This window comes from Herpailurus yagouaroundi, unplaced genomic scaffold, assembly GCF_014898765.1.
Source record: "Herpailurus yagouaroundi ecotype Mexico unplaced genomic scaffold, PumYag 139, whole genome shotgun sequence".
Taxonomy (NCBI): domain Eukaryota; kingdom Metazoa; phylum Chordata; class Mammalia; order Carnivora; family Felidae; genus Herpailurus; species Herpailurus yagouaroundi.
Genome location: NW_024412394.1, coordinates 66,645,974 through 66,668,491, shown reverse-complemented (window position 1 = coordinate 66,668,491; position 22,518 = coordinate 66,645,974). Strand labels below are relative to the sequence as shown.

The window sequence follows — 22,518 nt, the reverse complement described above, 5'->3', positions numbered from 1 at the left end:
CAGACTTGCTGCCACACAAATTCTGGCTATCAGTCAGGAACCCAAATGTCAGAGCCCGGGGACCCCTATCTCTCAGGTGCTTGTATCCCAGACGAGGTGCTACAAGTAGAGGTTCAAGTACGGACTCAGGGAGACTGTTTTCAGGACAGATAATACATCAGTATGTGGGTACTTTTACTGGCTCCAATGTACATCCTAGCAATTCAGTATGTTGTTTTACCATTTTCTGTGCCTCAGTTTCCACGTCTGTAAAATGGTAATCTATCCCACAGGATTGTTCTTAAGGATCAAAAGAATTTATTTATAAAGTATTAGAACCATGCCCAGCATATAGTAAGCACCATGTGTTTCTTACATCATGCTAAAGAAATAAGTGGATATGAGCTCTTCCACTTACATATTTTACAAGTAAAATCTTAAATTTGTTTTCAGAATTCCAAGCAATTCAAATATGATGTTATTTGTACACTTGCAGCTACAAGAAATCTACTTCAGGAAGATTCAAGTATTCCTTATGGCTAAAATCTGAAATCCCACTGAAAATGCATAAATTGGATTAGAATGGTACTGTAGTCTTTGACATTTTATAAACATCAGAAATAAGTTAAAAATTCTCTAGGCCCACCACATCTTTCTTTTCATTATTACTGATGTTGGCAAATAAGCCTATCCACTGCTAAGGTAATCCAAGAAAAATGCAATGATCAGATTTTTCTTTCTCTTTTAAAGAAAAGTTGCCCTTTTTCTCTACTTGATTGCTTCTAAGTTTGGTAATTAGTGGTCATTGCGGACGGTGCCCTGGGTATTTTCCTGACTATAAAGATTTCCTCGGTCTGACTTTCTAAGGTGCATGGGAGGGTTCCACAAAAATACTCAGGTCAAACCTCCATCTTCAAGTTATCAATTTAACGCATTAAAAATAGAGAGAGAGAGAGAACATTTGCTTTGAGAGATTTCATGCAACCCCAGGGAGAAAGACTGGAATGTTGAGAATGTAATAGGGACAGGATTTGCAAGAAAAACACATGAATTGAAACACTGCTTTCCAATCTAAAAGTTGTTTTTCATGTCTCATTTTGGCATTAATTTTTTTTAGCACCATACTGTTTCCTGGTAACAGCTTTTTTTTTTTTTTTCTTTTTTTGGTAACAGCTATTCTTTAAGACTTGTTTCTTTTTCTTGCAGGCTGTTTATGAAACAGACTCTGTGGAGAGTAGATGGGGATAAAGATGTGCCATTTCCAGCCACCATGTAACTCCCTCCTCTCCCCAACTCCCAGCTCAGACAGCCCCTTCACTATGGCCTATACTGCCGGGCCCTGGAGGAGGTGAGGCATAGGGGATGGGACAGAGGTGGGGAGATGATCCAAGTACTCAGGTGGAACCTGAACTACAATTTGCCCTATAGAAACAATATTTAAAAGTTAAAGTTCTTTAGTACCAAAATTATGGGTCAGTCACACTGAGAATTCCATGGGCTTCTGTGCAGTGAGCCAGGGCCCTAACATCACCTCATTGTTTCCATAGAAAAATGAAATTCTAATTCCAAATACCTTACCTCAGCTGAACTTTTACAATAGTATTTGAGTACAGACTAGCTCACATACACCCACACCCTCAGAGACAGTTCCTCTATCAATCAGGCTGACCATCTGTCTGTCTGTCCATCCGTTCATACGGTCTTTTTATTAAGGTATAGCATAATTGCCAAAGAAATGTGAAAAGCAAAACCTAAGATTGATGGAAACAAGTTACACATTTTATACTTACAGAGTTCAAAGCAATGGTTCTGTTGTAAATTCATATTCACTGAAGTTTTTATAAAAATATTAAAAATAACCTCTTTTTTATAGAGGTGATGTGGTATAAAGCACAACAAGTGAGTTTTGTAGTTGTGAATCTTAGGTCCAGCTACTTAACTTTTCCAAGCCTTGGTTCCTTATCTATAAACAGGGATGATTATATAACTCTCTAGGCTAAATTTTTTATCTGAGATAATATAAATATCTAGCAATAAATCTGGCAGACAGTGGTTATATCCCACCTTTGTCCCTCTTAACCTATTTGGCCTGTTTTTGAACTCTTTTTGTTTCACTTCAATGAAGGTATTTTTACACTTAGCCATAAAGAAGGGTGAGATCTTTCCATCTGCAGCAACACGGATAGACCTAGAGGGTATTATGCTCGCGAAGTAAGTCAGACAGAAAAGGGCAAATATCATACGATTTCACTCACACATGGAATTTAAAAAACAAAACAAACAAACAAAGAGCAGAAACAAACCCACAAGTACAGAGAACAAACTGATGGTTTCCAGGGAAGAGGAGGCTGGGGGGATGGGCAGAATGGGTGAAGGGAAATGGAAGAGAGAGGCTTCCAGTTATGGAATGAATAAGTCACAGGGATAAAAGGTACAGCATAGGGAATATAGTCAATGGTACTGTAATAGCGTTGTATGATAACTACACTTGTGGTGAGCACAGCATAATGTACGGACTTGTGGAATCACGTACACTTGAAACTAATGCAACACTGTGTGACTATACTTCAATTTAAAAAAAGTTTAATGTTTTTTTAATGTTTATTTATTTTTGAGAGAGATAAACAGAGTGCGAGCAGGGGAGAGGCAGAGAGAGAGGGAGACACAGAATCCGAAGCCAGGCTCCAGGCTCTGAGCTGTCAGCACAGAATCTGACGTGGGGCTCGAACTCACAAACCATGAGATCGTGACCTGAGCCGAAGTCAGACGCTTAAATGACTGAGCCACCCAGGCACCCCAGAAATAAAAAACTTTTAATGTTTTTAAACCCACAGTTAATCTTCAGAATCCTTGATTTAAACTTCTCTCTCTACCTGGGTACCCTATCCATCTATCTGCTTGACTTAGGTTAATGTCCAAAATAGACCCATGTGGATAGATTCACGTATAAATTCAAAAGATTCAAAAGGGCTTGTGTTGACAACCGTAATCATTTGAACTGTGCCTACTCCCCCCACGTATTTGATTTTCACAATATGTTATAGATTTCGCAGTTTTCCTTTTCTCTTTTTTCCTGGAAGAGGGATTTAGATCCTATTAACAGCCTCAACTCAGATCCCTTCTGGGATAATAGCAAAGTCAGGTTGTACTTGAATGAAGGAAGGAAAGACCTCGATGAAGGACAAGTCAGATTTTATTTAAGCAGGTTCATCAGTGTTCCTTCCCATTTACGGTTAAGTCCATCTCACCACAGAAGCAGAGGCGAGAGTGGGGAGTGGCATTTGGCAGCCAGAGCAAAGGCGTCCGAGCGCTGGGCAGAGCCTCCCGTCCACTGGGGTCCTGCTGGCGTCAGATGAGCTGGAATCCGCTCGGCTACTTTGTGTGCCCAGGACTCTGTCCCCTCCTGACACCCTCTCGCTGGCCCCTATTCCTGGCATCTATTCCTCTACTGGCAGTCAGACTTGGGGGATCTGCCTGCGGGTTAGAATTTGACACCCTCGCTCCTTATTCTATGGTGTCATCCTCAATTTTTTTCGGGCAACTTCGTGTCCACTGAAGATCTGGTCCTGCCTCTGCCAAGCCTGATAGCAGGTCAAAAAACATACCCTCGGTTGTGAGGAATCCTGAAGGCCTGGGAGATTTAGTATCATTCTTGGCCCCCCAAAATCACACATATAAGCCCATATTCTAAAATGTTATTCTCTTTAGTTTATAATAAGCTCAGAAAGTTTCTTGGCTTTGAATTGAAATATAGGGGTTTTTCTCCCCTCTCATAAAAGATGCGTTTGTATCATGAGGCTAATATGCAGCCAAAGCTCGGAGATTTCCATAACGACACCGCATGTAACCGTGTGTGTGTGTGTGTGTGTGTGTGTGTGTGTGTGTGTGTGTGTGTTCAAGGATCATTCAAGTGGCTTAATACGAAACCAAAAGGTCTGGTCCTACATTAATCTTCAGGGGTGATGATTTTAATTTTGTGGTGCAGAAATAAAGCCAAATAAATAGGCAAAAAGTAAACCTACAAAAATGGCTTTGACTTACGAATCCACTACTACATCTCTGAGGGAAATTTTAGATAAAAATGGTCCAGGGGACAAAGTGCATGATTAACGATGAGAAAACGATTCCTTCAAGTTCCATAATGAAGAGTTCTCCCCGCCGTGATCATCTGTCCTGAGTTTTGTTCATGAAAAAGTCACAGTTACTTCTTGCCTCTGTCCCCTTCATTCCAGTACTGCTCAGTCTGCATTTCTGTGAGCCGGGAAATCGTGCGCTGAAACGCAAAGATTTCCTCTTCTCCGGTAAACATGGAAAGTCCTTCTGCTGAGTCCTGGTTACCAAAACACAAAACAAAACAAAACAAAACAAAGGAAACAACCCAGCACCAATTAAAACTACCACAAATGAAGATTTACAAAACTAAGTACAGGGTTAAAACAACTTTTTAGGTTTACTTTTTTTGATTTAGGTTTTGAAATGTTTCATACACTTTTTTTTCATATATAATAATCTCTTTTCATATATAATAATCTCTCTGGATACTAGAGAATCCACTAATTTAAGCCAATAATCAATGGACAGAACAAATTACCAGGGAGAAAATGATAGGCAAAACATAAGAAGAATAATTAAAGCTGAAACAATGCCCCAAAATCCAAATATGAACATTTTTGCATGAAGAAAGTTTTTGCATGATGAAAGTTTTCTGCAGACTCTGAAGAAAGGACATGTCGGACAGAAAAGAATTCTTTCTCCAACATTGCGCACCAGAAGGAAGGAATTAACGCCCAAAACACAGCAGTTCTGGCAAGTTTGGAAGAGGCTGACGCGTCCCTCTGAAGTGTCACAGGCAGGGCCACAATCCCAACCAGAGGCCCTGAAGATAAACTCCTGCAGAACCTTTTCCTAATGGGCTGACACAGAGGTCCCCTGTGGGCCTAGAGGGTGGCCTGGAAGCCTACTTTGGGAAGGCAGAGCTGCCCTGTGGTCTTGAGCTGCTGGGACATTTTGTGATCCCACCAACCACGGTTAAGTCGGGGATCCCTCAGTGAGGGCAGCAAACAGCCTGGGACTGGTGATAGCAACATGGGCTTGTGGCCAGTAAGTGAGAAAGAGAAATTGTGTCTCTTTCCTTAGGGGTTTCTACCACATTTCTTCAGAGAAAACTTCTTGACTCCTTAGTCCACGTATTCCTGGCTGACCTACTGCAAAACTGCATGACCCTGTGGTCCAAAGCCCTCATTCCTACATAGATTATTGGCCCCACATGTTGAGCTTACTTTACCCTACATGTGAACCCTGATCCTAGGGAGAAAAACTGAAGCGCCAATGATTTAAAAAACTTTAGAAACTGAGATGATATAGCCCCTCCAGTGTATTTTTTCAAACAGTAAAAGATATTATTTGGATACACGTATCATTCTTAAAGAAACCACCATTTTGAAAGTTCTTAGCATATAGATTTATAAGTAGCTATTTATTTTTACACATAGGTTTAAGCAGTCATATTTTGAAAGTTCACTTTTAAAAAAAATATTCAAAATTTATTTTTTAATTTTATTTTCTTAATGTTTATTTATTTTTTGAGAGAGACAGCATGAGTGGGCAAGGGCAGAGAAAGATGGAGACACAGAATCCAAAGCAGGCTCCAGGCTCTGAGCTGTCAGCACAGAGCCCGATGTGGGGCTCAAATTCACGAACCGTGAGATCATGACCTGAGCAAAAGTCAGACACTTAACTGACTGAGCCACCCAAGTGCCCTGAAAGTTCACCTTTTTCTTTTTTTTTTTAATTTTTTAATGTTTATTATTACATTTTAATAATTATTTAAAAATTATTAAACATTTTAATGTTTATTTCTCTTTTGAGAAAAAGAGAGACACAAAGCGTGAGCAGGGGAGGGGCAAAGAGAGAGGGAGACACAGAATTCGAAGCAGGATCCAGGCTCTGAGCTGTCAGCGCAAACCCTGACATGGGGCTCAAACTCACAAACGTGAGATCATGACCTGAGCCAAAGTCAGACACTTAACTGACTGAGCCACCCAGGTGCCCCAGAAGTTCACCTTTTAATGAATTATAGGCCTCATTTCCCCAAACTCCTAAGATTGCATAATTTCTACTTGGGTCAATAAGGAAATGTTTCCTCACTCAAGATGGTCTTTCAACTCTGGGGTTGGAAGAATGGGCTCCCCTCATTCTGGAGATTATTGTTTATGGATAGCTTTAAAATTTTGACTAATATTTCAAGTGTTGAGAAATATCCCCTGTAATGTTCATACAGAATAAGGAAATGTAAAATCACTTTAGGTTGGCCTGGGGTGAATCACCAGACCCCAAGCTCCAGGAGGACTGAGCCAGCACTGGCTGGTTCTCTACAGCATGTTTATGGAATAGGTGTTGGGAGATGAAAGATGGACTTCTTTTTAAACCAAGGGTCTTGCCAGGCACTCTACGGTCCCGGAATAGTCAGTCTGCATGCTTGGATACTGTATCTTGCACTCTACAAGTCCAGTAGACACGAAGAATATCTACAAAAGGCAGCATGGTGGGGCGCCTGGGTGGCTCAGTCAGTTGGGCGTCTGACTTCGGCTCAGGTCATGATCTCACGGTCCGTGGGTTCAAGCCCCATGTCGGGGACAGCTCGGAGCCTGGAGTCTGCTTCGGATTCTGTGTCTTGCTCTCTCTCTGTCCCTCCCCTGCTCATGCTCTGTCTCTCTCTGTCTCAAAAACAAAAAATAAAAACATGGAAAAAAATTAAAACAAAAAAAAGAAAAAGGCAGCATGGTGTAGCAGTATGAGCCCAGCACCAGACACAGGTGCCCTGTGTCCAGCTTCTGGCCTACCCACCATTAGTCAGCAGGATGATCACAGGCCCACTAGTCCCCTTCTCTGGTCTTTGTTTTCGTTATATGCAAAAAATGATCATGAAGATTCCTTCCACCCTAAGATTTTATTTTCTACTTTAGTGACATTGAGAGAAAGTCTGCTATAATGGCTTTAAGAAGAAAGCAGCAAGTCAATAGTTAAATACGTATCGCATTCCTTCTTCAAAATGTAGCCACGTATAAAACCCAAAACAATTAGGCTGTTTTATAATAAAAAGAGATTATGTTAATATTGCCTACCTGGCTCAGCCCCAAGTCATCCATCAGTATTCTGCTATGCTCCAACTCACTGTCATGATGTTGATGCAAAAATAAGCTTGATATAGGAGTCGATGCAGAACAAATTATGCGCACCTGAAAGAGAGGAGAATGAGGAAATGGTATGACTCCTTACATGTTACAACTCGAAAGTAAGAGCAAATCTCTCATGAAATAAAATTGTGTTTGTCATTACAGGGAGTTTAGATGTTCGCTTTTAGAACGTCTGTATTCTTCCTAATAGTTTGTGTTTCTTTAAAGTGGTATTTTTAAACTGCATAGTACGTTTCTAAATATTTCCTTACAGCTTGTAATATCCTGTAAAGTAGGAAGCAAAGATTTTCGTGATGCCAGCTCAGGTCTCCCAATCTGAAGTCCAGTGGTCTTTCGGTTACACCTTGATGTTGACATTTACACCTGGCTGGTTGGAGCCCGTCTCTGTGTACATCAAAGATGCTCCTTGCAGAGGTGACTGCTAAGTTCAATGCATTGCTACTCTAATTACACCCTGAATTTCTAGAACCTACATTTATATCAGCATCCTACACTAAGACATTCTTCAAAAAGACTAAGCTTGGCATTAATATTTGTTGATTACGTAAGTGTTTGAGTGTGTATATGTGATCATATATTGGAAACAGCTTTTATATCTTTATAAACTCTATGTCCACAAATTTAAAGATAACACATACTCTTCTTGATGCTTAACAAGTCCTGAATTTGTTTTCAGGATTCACAGCTATCCTTTAAAAAATCATTATTTAAACAACGATACCAATACTTGAAAATAATGTATTGACATTGGGACGAGTTTTTCCATCTCCAGACGGTCTCCTACCTCCTCTTACAAATTCTTTTTAATCACAAATGACACTTCTTTCATCATTGAGACAGGAATACTCTGATTTCACAAATTTCCATGAATACATTCTAGAATAATGTCTGTTTAGTGCTCCCAACTTCTGAAATAAGAGAATTTCAATGATTCTCTAAAAAAAAGAATATCAGCCCTACATGTGTGATATATAGTTAAAGCAAATGTTAGGACAGTGGTTCTGGTATTCCATCATATTGCCACAGAAATCTTCTTTCCCATTAATTAAGAAGTGAAACAATGGGGGGTGAGATAGGACAGGGGGAGAGGCATATGTTTTCCTTAAGTTATTCCTAGCTGAAACATGAACAAGTAAGAGTTTATCAATCCTCTTACTCTAAGAACCACCTACTAATGCCCCTCTGCCACTTTCTTCTTGAAGCATTGCCCTCTAAAAACAGAGGGCCACCTCCAGGCTCACTCCCTTCATGCTGGACCCCACATGATTATTTCAGAGCAGGGTGTCTGGATAAGTGATGCAGGAGACAAGAGGCCGGACTTGATCCCCTAGCTTCCTTCCTCTCCTGTCTAGCTGAGCATGTGTATGCTGGCCCCATTGGAGTGTGTGGCACATTTTGAGGTGACTCACTGTGGCAGAGTCCTCTCGGCACCGTGCCTGAGCCAGGCTGGATGCCCTTTGTGCTCAGGCCTACCACAGGGCCTTTGCTGCAAGCTGCAAACATGCCCCCTGGTGACCCCTTTTCAACCTGCACTGGAGTTTAGCCATCGCTTCTCCAGCATTTATAAGGAGCGGTGGAGGAGCTTGTGAATCTGCAGATGAACAGCCCTGGGATTAGGGCTCATTTGCTGGGCTGGGGACAGGGTGGGCTCTGGAATGTGGGCCTTCGGTAGCCCAGAGGATTCTGATGTAGGCGGTCCACAGCAGGCCTTCCCTGTGTCCACCCCCACCCCCCACCTCCAAAGATCAGCCTTCTCTCCCCCAGACCCTCAGAGCACCATACTCCTCTCTCTCCTTCCAAGAGATCAGTCCTCAGTGGTGACTTCACATTTAGCTCTGTGGATGTCTGATTAATGTTTCTCTGACACTAGACTATAAGCTCTATGAAGGCAGGCACTAGACCTGGCTTCGCCTGTCATTGAATTTCTAGCATTTAGCACTGCTTAGCATGAAAAAGGTTGCTGAATGAATGAATGAATGAAACATTAAAATCTCACCTCTCCCTCCTAGTGGATTCTGGTACTTTCCTCCTGCCCTCAAATGCCACATGATATTCGAGTTGCCTTACATGCTCATTTAATCCTCAAAACAACCAAAACAACGTTTTAAGTGTTCTTCATGGATTAGCTTATTTTGCCCTCAACAACAACAATCCTCTGAGGCAAATCCTATTATCCCCAATTTGCAGAGGAGGACACTGAGGCACAGAGAATAAGCCAGGATTCCAGCCCAGGCAAGCTGGCTCCACAGTTCAAAATGTTTAGTCTTGAGAAAATGCACTACATCCTTACCTTGAAATCATAGAAGTTATCAATGAGAGTTATGAATCTTCGAGCTTGCGTCCTCTTGGCCAGCGTAAATTGTGGAATGTTTCGTAAAAATACTGTATCAAAATTCTTTGACAGTTCCAGATAGTCACTGGCTCCAAGTGGCTGTAATTAAAATGAAGTAAAGACTAGAAACCTAAAGCCAATTCTGGTTGCCCTGCCTTAATTTGAAAACACCTCCTTTTCTGGTCATGGTCGGATCTAGGGGGTGGTTTGGGGTAACCTGACCAAATGGAGCAGTTTTCACAGCAGGTGAAGAGCGGTGTCTACTGAAACTATAATGGCGATGGAGGAAAGGGGCAGGAGAGAGGACAGAGTGTGGTGAGGAGTGAAAGAGTATCTTGAGCTGCCTCAGTTGTTAGGTTGCAGGTCCCTGTCTTAAACTCACCCTTCAATTTTTTTATTTCTATGACATAACTGTAAATGTGTCCCAACAAATCCTTCTTATGGCTCAACCGCAAACTGTCACTACCACTAAATGGTGCTATCTTACAATGGCAAGCCACCTCTGATGTCACCATTTTGAAATACAGACTATGCTTCAGTATGAAATCATCAGAAAATGGGGCCTCTGGGTGGCTCAGTCAGTTAAGCATCCAACTTTAGCTCAGGTCATGATCTCACAGCTTGCGAGTTCCAGCCCTGCGTCGGGCTCTGTGCTGACAGCTCGGAGCCTGGAGCCTGCTTCGGATTCTGTGTCTCCCTCTCTCTCTGCCTCTCCCCGGCTCATGCTCTGTCTCTCTCTCTCAAAAATAATTAAACATTAAAATAATAATTAAAATATCATCGGAAAAAATCTTCCATTGAATTTCAAGTACACGTGTTCAAGAGCAAGATAGTGAACAATGCCAGCTTCTATAGGAGATACTAGAGGGTTTCCTGACCAGAAGCAGACAGAGACCTTGAGCATAAGTTGGAGCAACATGTTCCCTCTTGATGTGAGGAGGGTCCAACACTCAAGGCTCACAAAATTATTCACAAAGGCTCCACCTATAACGTAAGGCACTTCTTCCTGAAACATGAATTTAGCTCATGAAAATCGTGAAAACTATCTGCAAACACATTCTGGGACACAGGCTGTGAAGCCTCTCAGTTTCGGGCAGAATCCACCAACACTCCACCCTGTCCAAAAACCTCTCCCTTCCTTGAGTTATTTGCATCAAAACTTCTTCCAGAAATGTAGGTATGACTATGTTCCTGGGAGAATTAGGGACTTGTGACAAGGAGAGACAGTCATTTCCACTACAGAGCCCATCTATTTAAGCCTATACTCTCCCGGCAACCAGCTGAATCCAGTCACTCAGGAAAGTAGACCTCTCACGGAAGTGTGGGGAGGTGAGAGTAAATCAGAGAGTGAAGCTCTGGGGAAGTGGTTCCCTCAAGTGAGAGCAGCTTCTAAGAAGGATGCAGCAGTTGGGGCGCCTGGGTGGCTCAGCTGGTTGAGCGTCTGACTTCCGCTCAGGTCATGATCTCACAGTTCATTAGGTCGAGCCTTGAGTCAGGTTCCGCACTGACAATGTGTGAGATTCTCTCTCTCTCTCTCTCTCTCTCTCTCTCTCTCTCTCTCTTTCCCCCACTCATGCATTCTCTTGCTTTCTCAAAAATAAATGAATAAACTTAAAAAAAAAAAAAAGCATGCAGCAATTATCAGACCCTGAGCAAAGGCGCACGAGACTGGAGACAGGGCACAAAGAAGCACAAAGAATGTCCTGGCTCCTTTGGAAATCTGCTTAGAGATGTCCCTTCTCCACATCTCCTCTCACCAACCAGGTACCAAATGGGGCTGGAAGAGGGGACCCTTGCCTTTCCCATTTCCTTCCCTGGCTGGACAGCCTTTACCTCCAGACCCAGTGCCTGGCCTTAGCTGAGGCTCCCCAACTCACTTGGCCATATAGGGACTCTACTGTGGGGTTGTTGGTTTGTTTAACCTTGGCTGTCTTCAAGGGAACCCTGCTGTCAAGCCTGTTGTTAAGAACCAGGAGTGAAGGGGCGCCTGGGTGGCGCAGTCGGCTGAGCGTCCGACTTCAGCCAGGTCACGATCTCGCGGTCCGTGAGTTTGAGCCCCACGTCGGGCTCTGGGCTGATGGCTCGGAGCCTGGAGCCTGTTTCCGATTCTGTGTCTCCCTCTCTCTCTGCCCCTCCCCCGTTCATGCTCTGTCTCTCTCTGTCCCAAAAATAAATAAACGTTGGAAAAAAAAAATTTTTTAAAAGAACCAGGAGTGAATACTCAGTGTGTTACTTATTAACTGTGCACCTTTGGCAAGCTACCTAATCTTTCTCTTCCTTTAGTTTTTTTTTTTTTTTTAATGTTTATTTTGAGAGAGAGAGAGAGAGAGAGAGTAAGAGTAAGCAAGCGGGGAGGGACAGAGAGAGAGGGAGAGAGAGAATCCCAAGAACTCCTTCATGCTGTAAGCGCAGAGCCTGATCTCACAAACCCATGAGATCATGACCTGAGCTGTGGTCAAGAGTCAGATGATCTGACTGAGCCACCCAGGCACCCTCTCTTCCTTTAGTTTTCCCATCTATAAATGGGAGTTTGATTCCTATCTCACAGGATTGTGAAGATGACACAAAATAATACAGGCAAAGCATTTACCACAGTGCCTAGGGCATACATTAGCACTCAAATCACTTTGGCTGCTTTTTATTTTTATTATCTTGAGCTCAAATGATTAGGCTCAATACAGACGAGTTGAGGATGTTGAGGATGTAAAGTGTCGCTCTAAATAGGACCAGTTAGCGTTGCTCCCCCATCCACCATATCCAAACCCCTAAATCAGTCTTTGTGCATTTGCCAGTCCTCAGAGTCACAGCAGGGACCAAATGAGCCTGTGGAATCCCCTAGAAGGAAAACAATTCCCTAAAGGGGGAGGGGGAAGGCAAGATACAGCATGTAACTCATTCAATAGGACACTCGCTCTGAGGGTGACACACTACTTTTTTAAGATCAGTGAGAATTTAGTGTCTCATCTTTTGTAAATCAGAAAGTATATGTAAAAAAATGTAAAATCTCATCTTAGGTATGTAGTTATGTATAATTAAACTCGTTCTTTATGCACGGATGTGATTTCTATCAGTATAACTACATGCCCAAGGAAAATCATCATCAGAAGTGCACTGGAGTGCCTAGGGCAACTGAAAATCAAATTTTGCCCACTCAGCTATTTTTACAAATTATATACCTTTATCAGTAGGTTCTACATTTGCCATTATATTAGCAAATATCATATCCCTAAAAAATTACGTGCTCATTCATGTAAAGAAAATTAAGCTTTAGACAGTTTAAAACAATGGTTTAAAAAAAAAAAAAAAACAGTGGGCACTGGGGAGTGACTGTTTAATGGATACTGAGTTTCAGTCTGGGAATATGAAAGTGTTCTAGAGATGAACCGTGGTGGGGGCTGCACAACAGTGCGAATGGACTTAATGCCACTGAACTTCACTCTTAAAAATGGTTAAATGGCCAAAAAAAAAAAAAGGCAAATTTTATATTATATATTATTTTACCACCACCACCACCACCACCAGCACCACAAAAAACATTAAAACTAGTAAAGGTTATTCACTGACAAAGAAATCCCAACTTAGGCTGCAGAGAGGTAACAATATAATTTTTTCTTTAAAAGCATAAAAAGAGGGGCACCTGGGTGGCTCAGTTCAGTTAAGCCTCTGACTTCTGGTCCATGAGTTCAGTTTGTGAGTTTGAGCCCTGCATCAGGTTCTGTGCTGTCACCTCAGAGTCTGGACCCTGCTTCAGATTCTGTGTCTTCCTCTCTCTCTGCCCCTCCCCCGCTTGCACGTTGTCTCTCTTTCTCAAAAATAAAAAAATAAACACTAAAAAAAAATATATATATATACATATACATACATATATATATATACACACACACACACCACACACATATGTGTGTGGTGTGTGTGTGTGTGTGTGTGTGTGTGTGTGTGTGTGTGTGTATAGAGAGAGAGAGAGAGAGAGAGAGTGAGAATGTATATATAAGAAGAAGGGCACCTGGGTGACTCAATTAAGCACCCGACTCTGGATTTCGGTTCAGGTCATGATCTCATGGTTCCTGAGTTCAAGCCCTGCGTGGGGCTCTGTGCTGACAGTGCGGGGCCTGCTTGGGATTCTCTGTCTCTGTCTCTATTTCTCTCTCAAAAAATAAATAAATAAACATAAAATAATAATAAATAAGTAAGTAAATAAATAAAACCTAAGAATGAAATGTATTAATTGAAGGAGGACATCATTAACCAAGGAAATCAGCTCCAACATTAGATTAATATTAATCTAAAATGTGAAATCTTTAGTAAAGAGTGTTTTCTTATACTAGATTCAATGTTGAAGTATCCAAGAAGTGATAAACTCTCAGAATTGATTTTGGTGAGAGATGGGTTTGTTTGTTTTTTTATTACTCAGAAATGCGATTTTTCATCAATAAAATAAGTTAAAGTTGTGGGCAAAAACATACTTTATACTTTGGAATCGTTGGTCACATCCAGTCATGCGACCTTGAGCAAGTGTCTCTGAACTTCCATCTCCTCATCTGTAAACTGGGGATCATAGCAGGACATGTCTCACAGGTTTGTCTTGAAGCTTTGCTGTACTGACTACGTGTAAAATCTTCTAACAGTGGCCGTCACATAGTAAGTTCTCAATAAATGTTAGTTATTAAAGTGGTCATGTGAAAAGCACATTTATTTTATTAATTTATTAATATAATTTTAAATTAATTTTAAGAGGTCACATGAAAAGCAAATGAAATGGTATCTGCACAGTACCTATGTGGCATACAACAGATATTTAATGAATAGTAGCTACTCTTCTAGTAACTATCAAAAAACCTTTTCCTGAGCTCATGAGGCCAGGGAGCCCAAACAAGTGAATAGTTCGACTCCAGTTTGCTTTTGCCTTTGCACTCAGGAGGTAAAAGCTGCGGTCTCTGTCAGCCAGGCACATTAGCGCTCCATGAAGTCATATTTACAGATGACAAAAATAGCATGTCTCAGGCCAGCCCCCTCCCACTTTTTTGGTAATACCATTAGCACTACAGGTGGGGGAAGGCGCCAGGCCCACAGAATGAAGAGCGCCTACCCCCAGCACGTGGCACCATGGCACATAGGAAGTGCTTAATACTTACTGAATGAATTAGCAAATGAATGTGTGAATAAAACACAACACAGCCCAAGTAGCAGACTTATTCTTTCTTTTATACCCATTTGTCTCCAAAATAATTGAACCACCTACAAAAAAACTCCTATTCTTTCTTAGTTGGCCCAAATTCCCCATTCCCAAGGCAAACCTTTGTTGTATATCTTGGTATGTATGTAGGAAAAGTCTAGAAAGATCTAGATCAAAATGTTAACAGTGGTTATCTTTGGGTGGTGGAATCAAAGATTAATTTTGTTACACCTTTTTGATCTCCCCCCATCCCTGCCCCATGAACTGTGTTACTTTTAAATAACAAAAATAGTATTTCTGGTGGGGGGTCATTTTTTATAATTGGAATCTTATCCCCTATCTCATATGTGTGAGATCATAATACCAGTTTTTTCATGGACATTTTTTCCCCCAAGGTTTTCTTCATCATGGAAGTATTATTTTTTCAGGGACATTTAAAAAAATTTTTTTTTCAACGTTTATTTATTTTTGGGACAGAGAGAGACAGAGCATGAACGGGGGAGGGGCAGAGAGAGAGGGAGACACAGAATCGGAAACAGGCTCCAGGCTCCGAGCCATCAGCCCAGAGCCCGACGCGGGGCTCGAACTCACGGACCGCGAGATCATGACCTGAGCTGAAGTCGGACGCTCAACCGACTGCGCCACCCAGGCGCCCCTTTTTCAGGGACATTTAAAAAGAAAATAAAACATAAGGCTGAACATATATTTTCTCCTATACAGTCTGACAAAAGGATAAGGGATTTCATATTTGGGGTGAAATTTGACTTTAGTTATATAGTTATGTTCTTCACACTAGGAAAACCAGACAGAGGGGATGAGGTGAATGGTAGCATCTCCCAACAGTTCACGTTTAGCTTTTGCGGCCAAGCACCAGAGTTCCCTGATCAAAGGCCTCGTGATGTCAAAATCCATTTTGTCACAGCCCAGACTGATATATTTCCATTTATGTCATGTTTTAATTTGAGCAAATTTTCTCCAGGCAAGCTTGATGATGGAGGTGCTGTATTCCTTTTCTCCATAGATGTCAGACATCTAGTCCATCTGTACATGTATATTGCCTCTGCTCCATGCTCCATCATTCTTCTCCTTCTGGTACTCTAAGAGAACCTAAGCTAAACTTCATATTCTCCATTGCTTTTATCCTTTATTTTGTATTTTCCCTTTTTCAGTTCTTCATGACTCACCGTGGATAGCTTCCTCTGACCCATATTCTAGTCCACTATATTTCTCTTTAGCTCTGGTTTATTTGCTCTTAAACTCATCCATTGAGTTGTTTTGGTTATTGTACTTTATAGGTCTAGAATTTCTATTGGTTCTTTCCAAAGCCGATGTACCTTTCTAGATCCCTACACTTAAATTTCCAAGCCTATTAAAAAAAATCTCTTTGAATATGTAAGGTTAGTTGTTTAAAATAGAGACTCATAATTCCAATATCTGGAGTTCCTAATTTTATCATTTGTTCTTGTTCTTGTTCACATCCACAGTGTCTTGTCTCCTCATATGTTTGCTGTGTGTATCCTCGTATATCTTGGGAAAAAAAAAAAAAACACTCATAGAAGTAAAGCCAAGTTCGAGGCTTGAAGTATTCTGAGTCACTTGGCTCACTGAATTTGACCGAAGTCCACGAGAGAGCTAGTTGACTTCTAGTTCACACTTATTCCTAGCATTCAGTCCTTCAAGGTTCCATCCAAAGTGGTGGTAGTTTACTAGGTCCCCATCCTGGGCTGGTCCTAAACTCTGACTTTTGTTGTGCTGATCCAGTGAGGCTGCCAAAAGTAAGCTCAGTTCAATTCAGCTCATTTTTTTTTAAAGATTGCTAGCACTCACCACTATCCATGTTTTCCTCATCTTCTTGGGCACCCAGCTAGACACTATTCCCCAGACTCTCTTACACTTAGGTATGGCCGTGTGATCAGGTTAAGGCCAGTGGAATGTAAAGGAAAGTGATCTGCATGGCTTCTAGATCTGGCCCACAGGATCCTCACTGCCTTGACTTACCTGCATGCTGAACAGAGAGCTCTGAGGACTCGAAGGAGGGGTGGAAGCACAACAGGGACAAAGTCTGGTTCCATGAAGGACCACATGGAGCAGTGTCCTGGCCAACTTACACTGGATGGTGATATGAGCAAGAAATACACGTTCATTTGTTCAGCCTCTGAGATTTGGGGTTGTTTGTTTCAGCAGCTAGCTTATCCTAATTCTTATTTCATCCATCTTCCTTCATCATCCTAACGACAGGATCAGTGCAAATTACTGACAGAGTCCACCATTATTGGAAGTGGAAGACTTTCTCACATTTCCTAGGTGGATAAGGATTCTTCTTCACACAAGATGGTCACTATCAAAAATTTCTCTTCAAGTTTTCTTCAGATTATCATTAAAATTTTTTAATCAGGAACTGCACTTATCCATTTCAAATCAAAGCTGGTTTTTATTTATTTTTAAAAAATTTTTAATGTTTTTATTTATTTTTGAGACAGAGAGAGACAGAGCATGAGAGGGGGAGGGGCAGAGAGAGAGGAAGACACAGACTCTGAAGCAGGTTTCAGGCTCCAAGCTGTCAGCACAGAGCCCGACGCGGGGCTCAAACTCTCGGACTGTGAGATCATGACCTGAGCTGAAGTCGGATGCTTAACCGACTGAGCCACCCAGGCACCCCCAAAGCTGATTTTTAAAAAGTTATGTTAATGGAGGCAACTTTTCTCATTACAAATTTGAAAAGATGTTAAAGTTTTGTTCAAATTTAATATTTGATGCATTTTAAATATGTCTGTAAGTTTATTTTTCTTCTGATTATATAACAGAAATTTAGTAAACACTTTCATCGAAACACATATAGATGCTGACAAATTATCTCATCTAGCCCTGTGCACCCTCCAAATGGTACGCTGCCACAGGACTACTCACCCTTACTTCCCCTAGTATTCGATATTTAAATATGCTTGGGGCATTCAAGTGCAACTTAAAAATTCTCTTAAAAAATTTTCAGTTTAAACCCATTTAATATATTTTTGGAGAAATAAAGAATGCCTTTGTGGGGTAGTCTAATTATCATAATGGTTCCAATTGTTCTTGCCTCCTTGTCTACACTCTTTAGATTGTGACTTTCCATCTCTTCCATGTCTTAGCATCTGTCTGCCCAACTCCTCAATCTGGGCCAGACTTGTATTTACCACAACCAATAGAATGAGGCTAAAGTCACAATTTTCCAGTTCTGAGCTTAGGTCTCAAGAGGCTTTGCACACTTCTGCTCATTCTGTTGCAACAGCTGGGCTGGACTCCCGATGAAGGAGAGAGCATAAGAAGAAGAGCCAACTGTCTAAGCTGAGAAAACAGCTGAGGCCAGCCTCCAGCCTGCTGCCCCACCTGCCCATAGTAGATGAGAGAACCCAACCAAGATCAGCAAAGCTGACTGCAGATGCATAAGTGAATCCAAAATATATTAAAAGAACTTTCCAGCTAAGCCTGTAGATTAGAGAGCAATAATAAAGGCTTATTTTTTTAAGCTACTGAGTTTTGGGGGTGATTTGTTATGTAGCAATAGCTAACTGAAACACTATACTTGCTACAGAGAGGTTTACTAGGAAAAGCCCATATTTCAAAAGTCCTTAGCAAGTCCAGCACACGTAGAAAAGTATGTCTAGCTTTTGTAGCAAGATTGGTCTTATATAATTGATGAGGATATGTAAAGACACATACTGTCATTTGTTTTATGTTCATTTATTTTTCTTAATCAATTATGGCATTTTTATGGTGTAGCACAGAACTCATGTCTAAAAATAAAACTTGGTGATTAACTGTATACAAGAGCTAGAAGGAAAAAAAGCTAGAAAATTATGTGGCATCCCAATAGAATACCAGAAGACATGGACCAATCAAATAAAAACAGAAAGTCACAGAGAAAAAACAAGCTGGCATGAAAAAGGCAACTGAGAGAGATAAGGACTGACTGCAATGAAACTAAAATTATAAGAGCATTCCAACAGAAAATTGGACACAGGATACGAATACATAATTCCTGAACTAAAAGCAAAGTCGAAGAGGCTAATAAACAAATGAAAAATATAGTCAAGCTCACTAGTAACCAAAGAAAGACAAAATAAGAATGATATATCATTTTTCATATAGCAATTTTGCAAAGAAAAAGAAATTGAAATGCTGGCAAGTAGGTAATGAGACATCCATTGCTGCTAAGAGAGTAAATTAGTTCAGATGCTCCAAAAATATTTTGTTGGATTGTATTAAGAGCCCTAAAAGAAGTCATCGACTTGACCCAATCATTCTGTTTCTAGAAATCAATCTACAGGAAGTGACCAGAAATCCAACCAAAGGCTATATACAGGATTATTTATAACTATGTGAACTAAAAGCAACTTTAAAATAAAACAACAGAGGAAAGGCTCAATAAATTATGGCATGCTGACATAATGGAACATATTGCCAACAAATAATAATGTTTACGAAACATATTTTATGATATGAAAACATGTTTATGATAAAAAGCTAAGTGAAAAACTCATACTTCAACATTATAATTATACTAAGGTACCTATTTTGCTCAAAATATATATGTAGGAAAAAGACTACGTAAAAATGCTAACAATTGTTATAGATAGTGACAGACTTAGAAGTCTATATTTTATAATATTTTATGATCTTCTTTATTTTATAGATTTTTCTGCATTTTCCAAAAGGGAAATAAAATATATTGTGACAAAAGAGTAAAAACTGAATGATGTAGCAAAACAATGTTGAAGATCTTTACTGATTGCAAAGTATACTCTTTGGTTTTGTTTTTCAGCTGTTTAAAAAAAAAAAAATTAACGTTTATATCTTATTGAAAGACAGAGCATGAGCATGAGGGGCAGAGAGAGGAGGAGACACAGAATCTGAAGCAGGCTCCAGGCTCTGAGCTGTTAGCACAGAGCCCGACATGGGGCTCAAACTCACAAACTGTGAGATCATGACCTGAACCAAAGTCAGACACTTAACCAAGTGAGCCACCCAGGCGCCCCTGCTTTTCAGTTATTTAATCCCCTGCCTCTTCCCTAATAATCATGAAGAGTGAATGTGTAAAACAGTCACCGCAAATGCATACACTAAAGAGCTTGAGGAGTTACAAATCTATTCAAAGCTGCAGTTGCCACCCTCATTTACTCCACTGTACGAGACTGGGAGTCCCAGGAGGGTCAGTACTATCTTGTCCACCCAAGTGTCTGGGGCACCTACCAGCCCAGGGAACACGATCTTGCATAATACAAGACTAGTGAACAAGTAAACACATGATCACCAAGTCTTCTTCAGAACCAATGGTAACTACTGAATGCTTAACAAATACAAATTTTGTACTAACTCTCACAAGAACTTCGCAAAACACAAAGATACGTTTCTCTACTCTTCTGACCTAACACACCACAAAATTGCATGCACATGATCTCTATAGCAGTTGTAAGTATTTATACTTTTGTTTGCATTAGTTGATCCTCTTATGTAAGTAAACCATAGCATAAGACACCTTTTGAAACCATAATTAGTATTATAAATTCATGCATTGTGTCCTATGAATAATTAAAGCATATGATTATTTTCGACTACTAAATGCCACTTCAGTTAGTAGCATCCTTGAGTGTGTTATTCTAGCTCAAAATTCAAGTAGCATTATCTAATGCAGATTCTTCTTATGATAGATAATGATGGCACTCTCCATCTTTCTACCTGAGCAATTAAAAAGTTTAATAGTCTCTGATGTGGCTGGCTATCTGAATAATTTTCTAAACAGAAACAATTAAAATCCACTTATTTGATGGTTTGTGCATTCTCGACTATTGTTTCAAACTCTTTGTTTCTGTGGAAACCTGATGAAAACCTAAAGAACTTTAAATCTATAATGAGTTTGCAAAGAGCATTTGTTTTCCTTAATTACTGCGAGTATACAGCTGGATTATATGTAGCACAGTTTTTCTAAAAAACTTTTAGGAATAAAGAGCTTGCCTGCTGTCTTCTTTCTCCTGTATGAGAAACGGCACAGCTGTCTGCTTCGGTTTGACCCTGGTGCCAGGAGCGGGGATTTTCTCAAAGCCACACCAGTGTGAAATGCACGAGCGTTACCACCAGGCTGCCTTCTGCCCTGCAATGAGCGGTTGGTCCACTTCAGCACACACGAATGAGCTGTCAGCTTGAGTTTCTTTTTTCTCTGCCTGGCTAATGCTTGCTCTGCCACCATTATTTCAGCTCAAGTAGGATGATTATTATTTCAAGCGCTGTCTAGATTATATTGTCCTAAGGGTTACTCTTTATCTGTATAGACTTCTCTTTATAAATTCCTTGTAGTGCTACCCTGATAGCCCCTCATTACACAAGTATGCACGGCATCTTGCTTTGTGTATACAGAAATGACAATACATCATATCTTAAAGAAAAGTGCTTTTTAATAGGGGGAAAAAACACTTTAATTAGGATGAATGCATCCTTTTCAAAACAAACTAAAGATATCATATGAATTTGTTAAAACAACTATGTGCACCAAATCAATAAAGATAATAACTAGAAAAACAAAGCACTGAAATATGTGTATTTGTAGAGTACATAATTTCCCAAGACTGGTAATACGGCACCTTAATATGAGAAATCACATTAATATGAAGTCCCTACCATCCAACTGGGAAATAGCTCACTATTCCAGAAAATACTACCATCTCTTACACACTCTACTTCAGAAAATGTTCTCTGGTGTGCTGAGGGAAAGATTTACTCCTTGACTTAGAGTCTCAATGGCAGGAAGGCTAGTTCTCCCCAAATCTACCGGATCTTTAGCAAACTCTCTATCCCCTCGAGATAATGATGGGCTAATGCAGTACTCTTTTGGGGTTGTGCGTGTCATTTTTAATGGAGTGTATAATAACAATGGCAACAAAAAAATCTATGTGGCAAACCAGAGGTGATTGCACTCTTTCCTCACTCTGACTTGACTAGCTTTCTGTATGTAATAAATCTCCAAATTCTGGAGATACCTAAGTCTGGAGATTCCAGAACTGACAACTTTCTTAAAACACAAACCACATCAAATCAGATCTATTGAGTACCTGCTGGATGAAAAGCACTGCGCTGGGTTTATTCCCAGGAATACTTCCAGTTCATTTAGGAAATATAAACTCCAGCAACTGTCACAAAAATATTTGATTTATAGCCTGTAGCACAGAAAACCAAAATTTTTATGTATTTTCTTGGAGCTGTATTGATGCTTACATTCAGTGGTGCCTCTTAATAACGATGATGATGCTAACGATTTCCTACTTTTTCACATTCTTCTAACGCTGTGTTTTTAAGTTATCTCCACATTTTTCCTGTTTTTTTTTTGTTTTTTTTTTACTAATTACTTCATCATTACTGCATTTTACAAACTCATTTATGAAAACAATACGGTAACAACCCCCTTCTAATTTCCCACTGGTAAAAAGATTTTATTAGCTGGTTTAAAACAAATGGAAATTTAAACATTATTATTAATGCCTCAGACATTATATCTGATTGTACAGACGACAGAGGTAATAATGTATGTGGCCAAGGCTGAAATGTTTCATCCCTTATGTTTTCTATTTTTTAATATAACGATTTTAATAAGAATGTATACAGTAATGATGAAGTAATTAGTAACAACATGATTCCACCAAATTCACTGAAATCAGTAACTGAAGACTAGCACTGGATCATTAACATAGTCAAGCCATCCTGCGTATCCCCTCGGTAGAGGGCAGTATTTGCTACATCTGGAGGAAAGACTGTTCTAAATTTGCCTGGCTTTGAGATCTATCCAGAAGAAATTTGAAAGATTACCCCCA

At 40.3% G+C, this 22,518-nt stretch overlaps 1 protein-coding gene across 2 annotated transcripts in view; it reads right to left on the bottom strand.

Annotated features, from left to right (window-relative positions):
* Positions 1 to 3,154: 3,154 nt before the first annotated feature.
* AFG1L (AFG1 like ATPase) overlaps positions 3,155 to 22,518 on the bottom strand; it is a 203,560-nt gene continuing 184,196 nt past the window's right edge. The window contains exons 12-14 of one of the 2 annotated variants that reach the window (XM_040474322.1): positions 9,466 to 9,606; positions 7,104 to 7,217; positions 3,155 to 4,309 (exon numbers count right to left, since the gene is read on the bottom strand). In XM_040474322.1, coding sequence (XP_040330256.1) covers positions 4,181 to 4,309; positions 7,104 to 7,217; positions 9,466 to 9,606 — 384 coding nt within the window. In that variant the 3' untranslated portion in view covers positions 3,155 to 4,180. Of the gene's footprint in view, positions 4,310 to 7,103; positions 7,218 to 9,465; positions 9,607 to 20,671; positions 20,808 to 22,518 lie in introns of those variants that run through there. The other variant, XM_040474323.1, reaches the window with a different exon arrangement.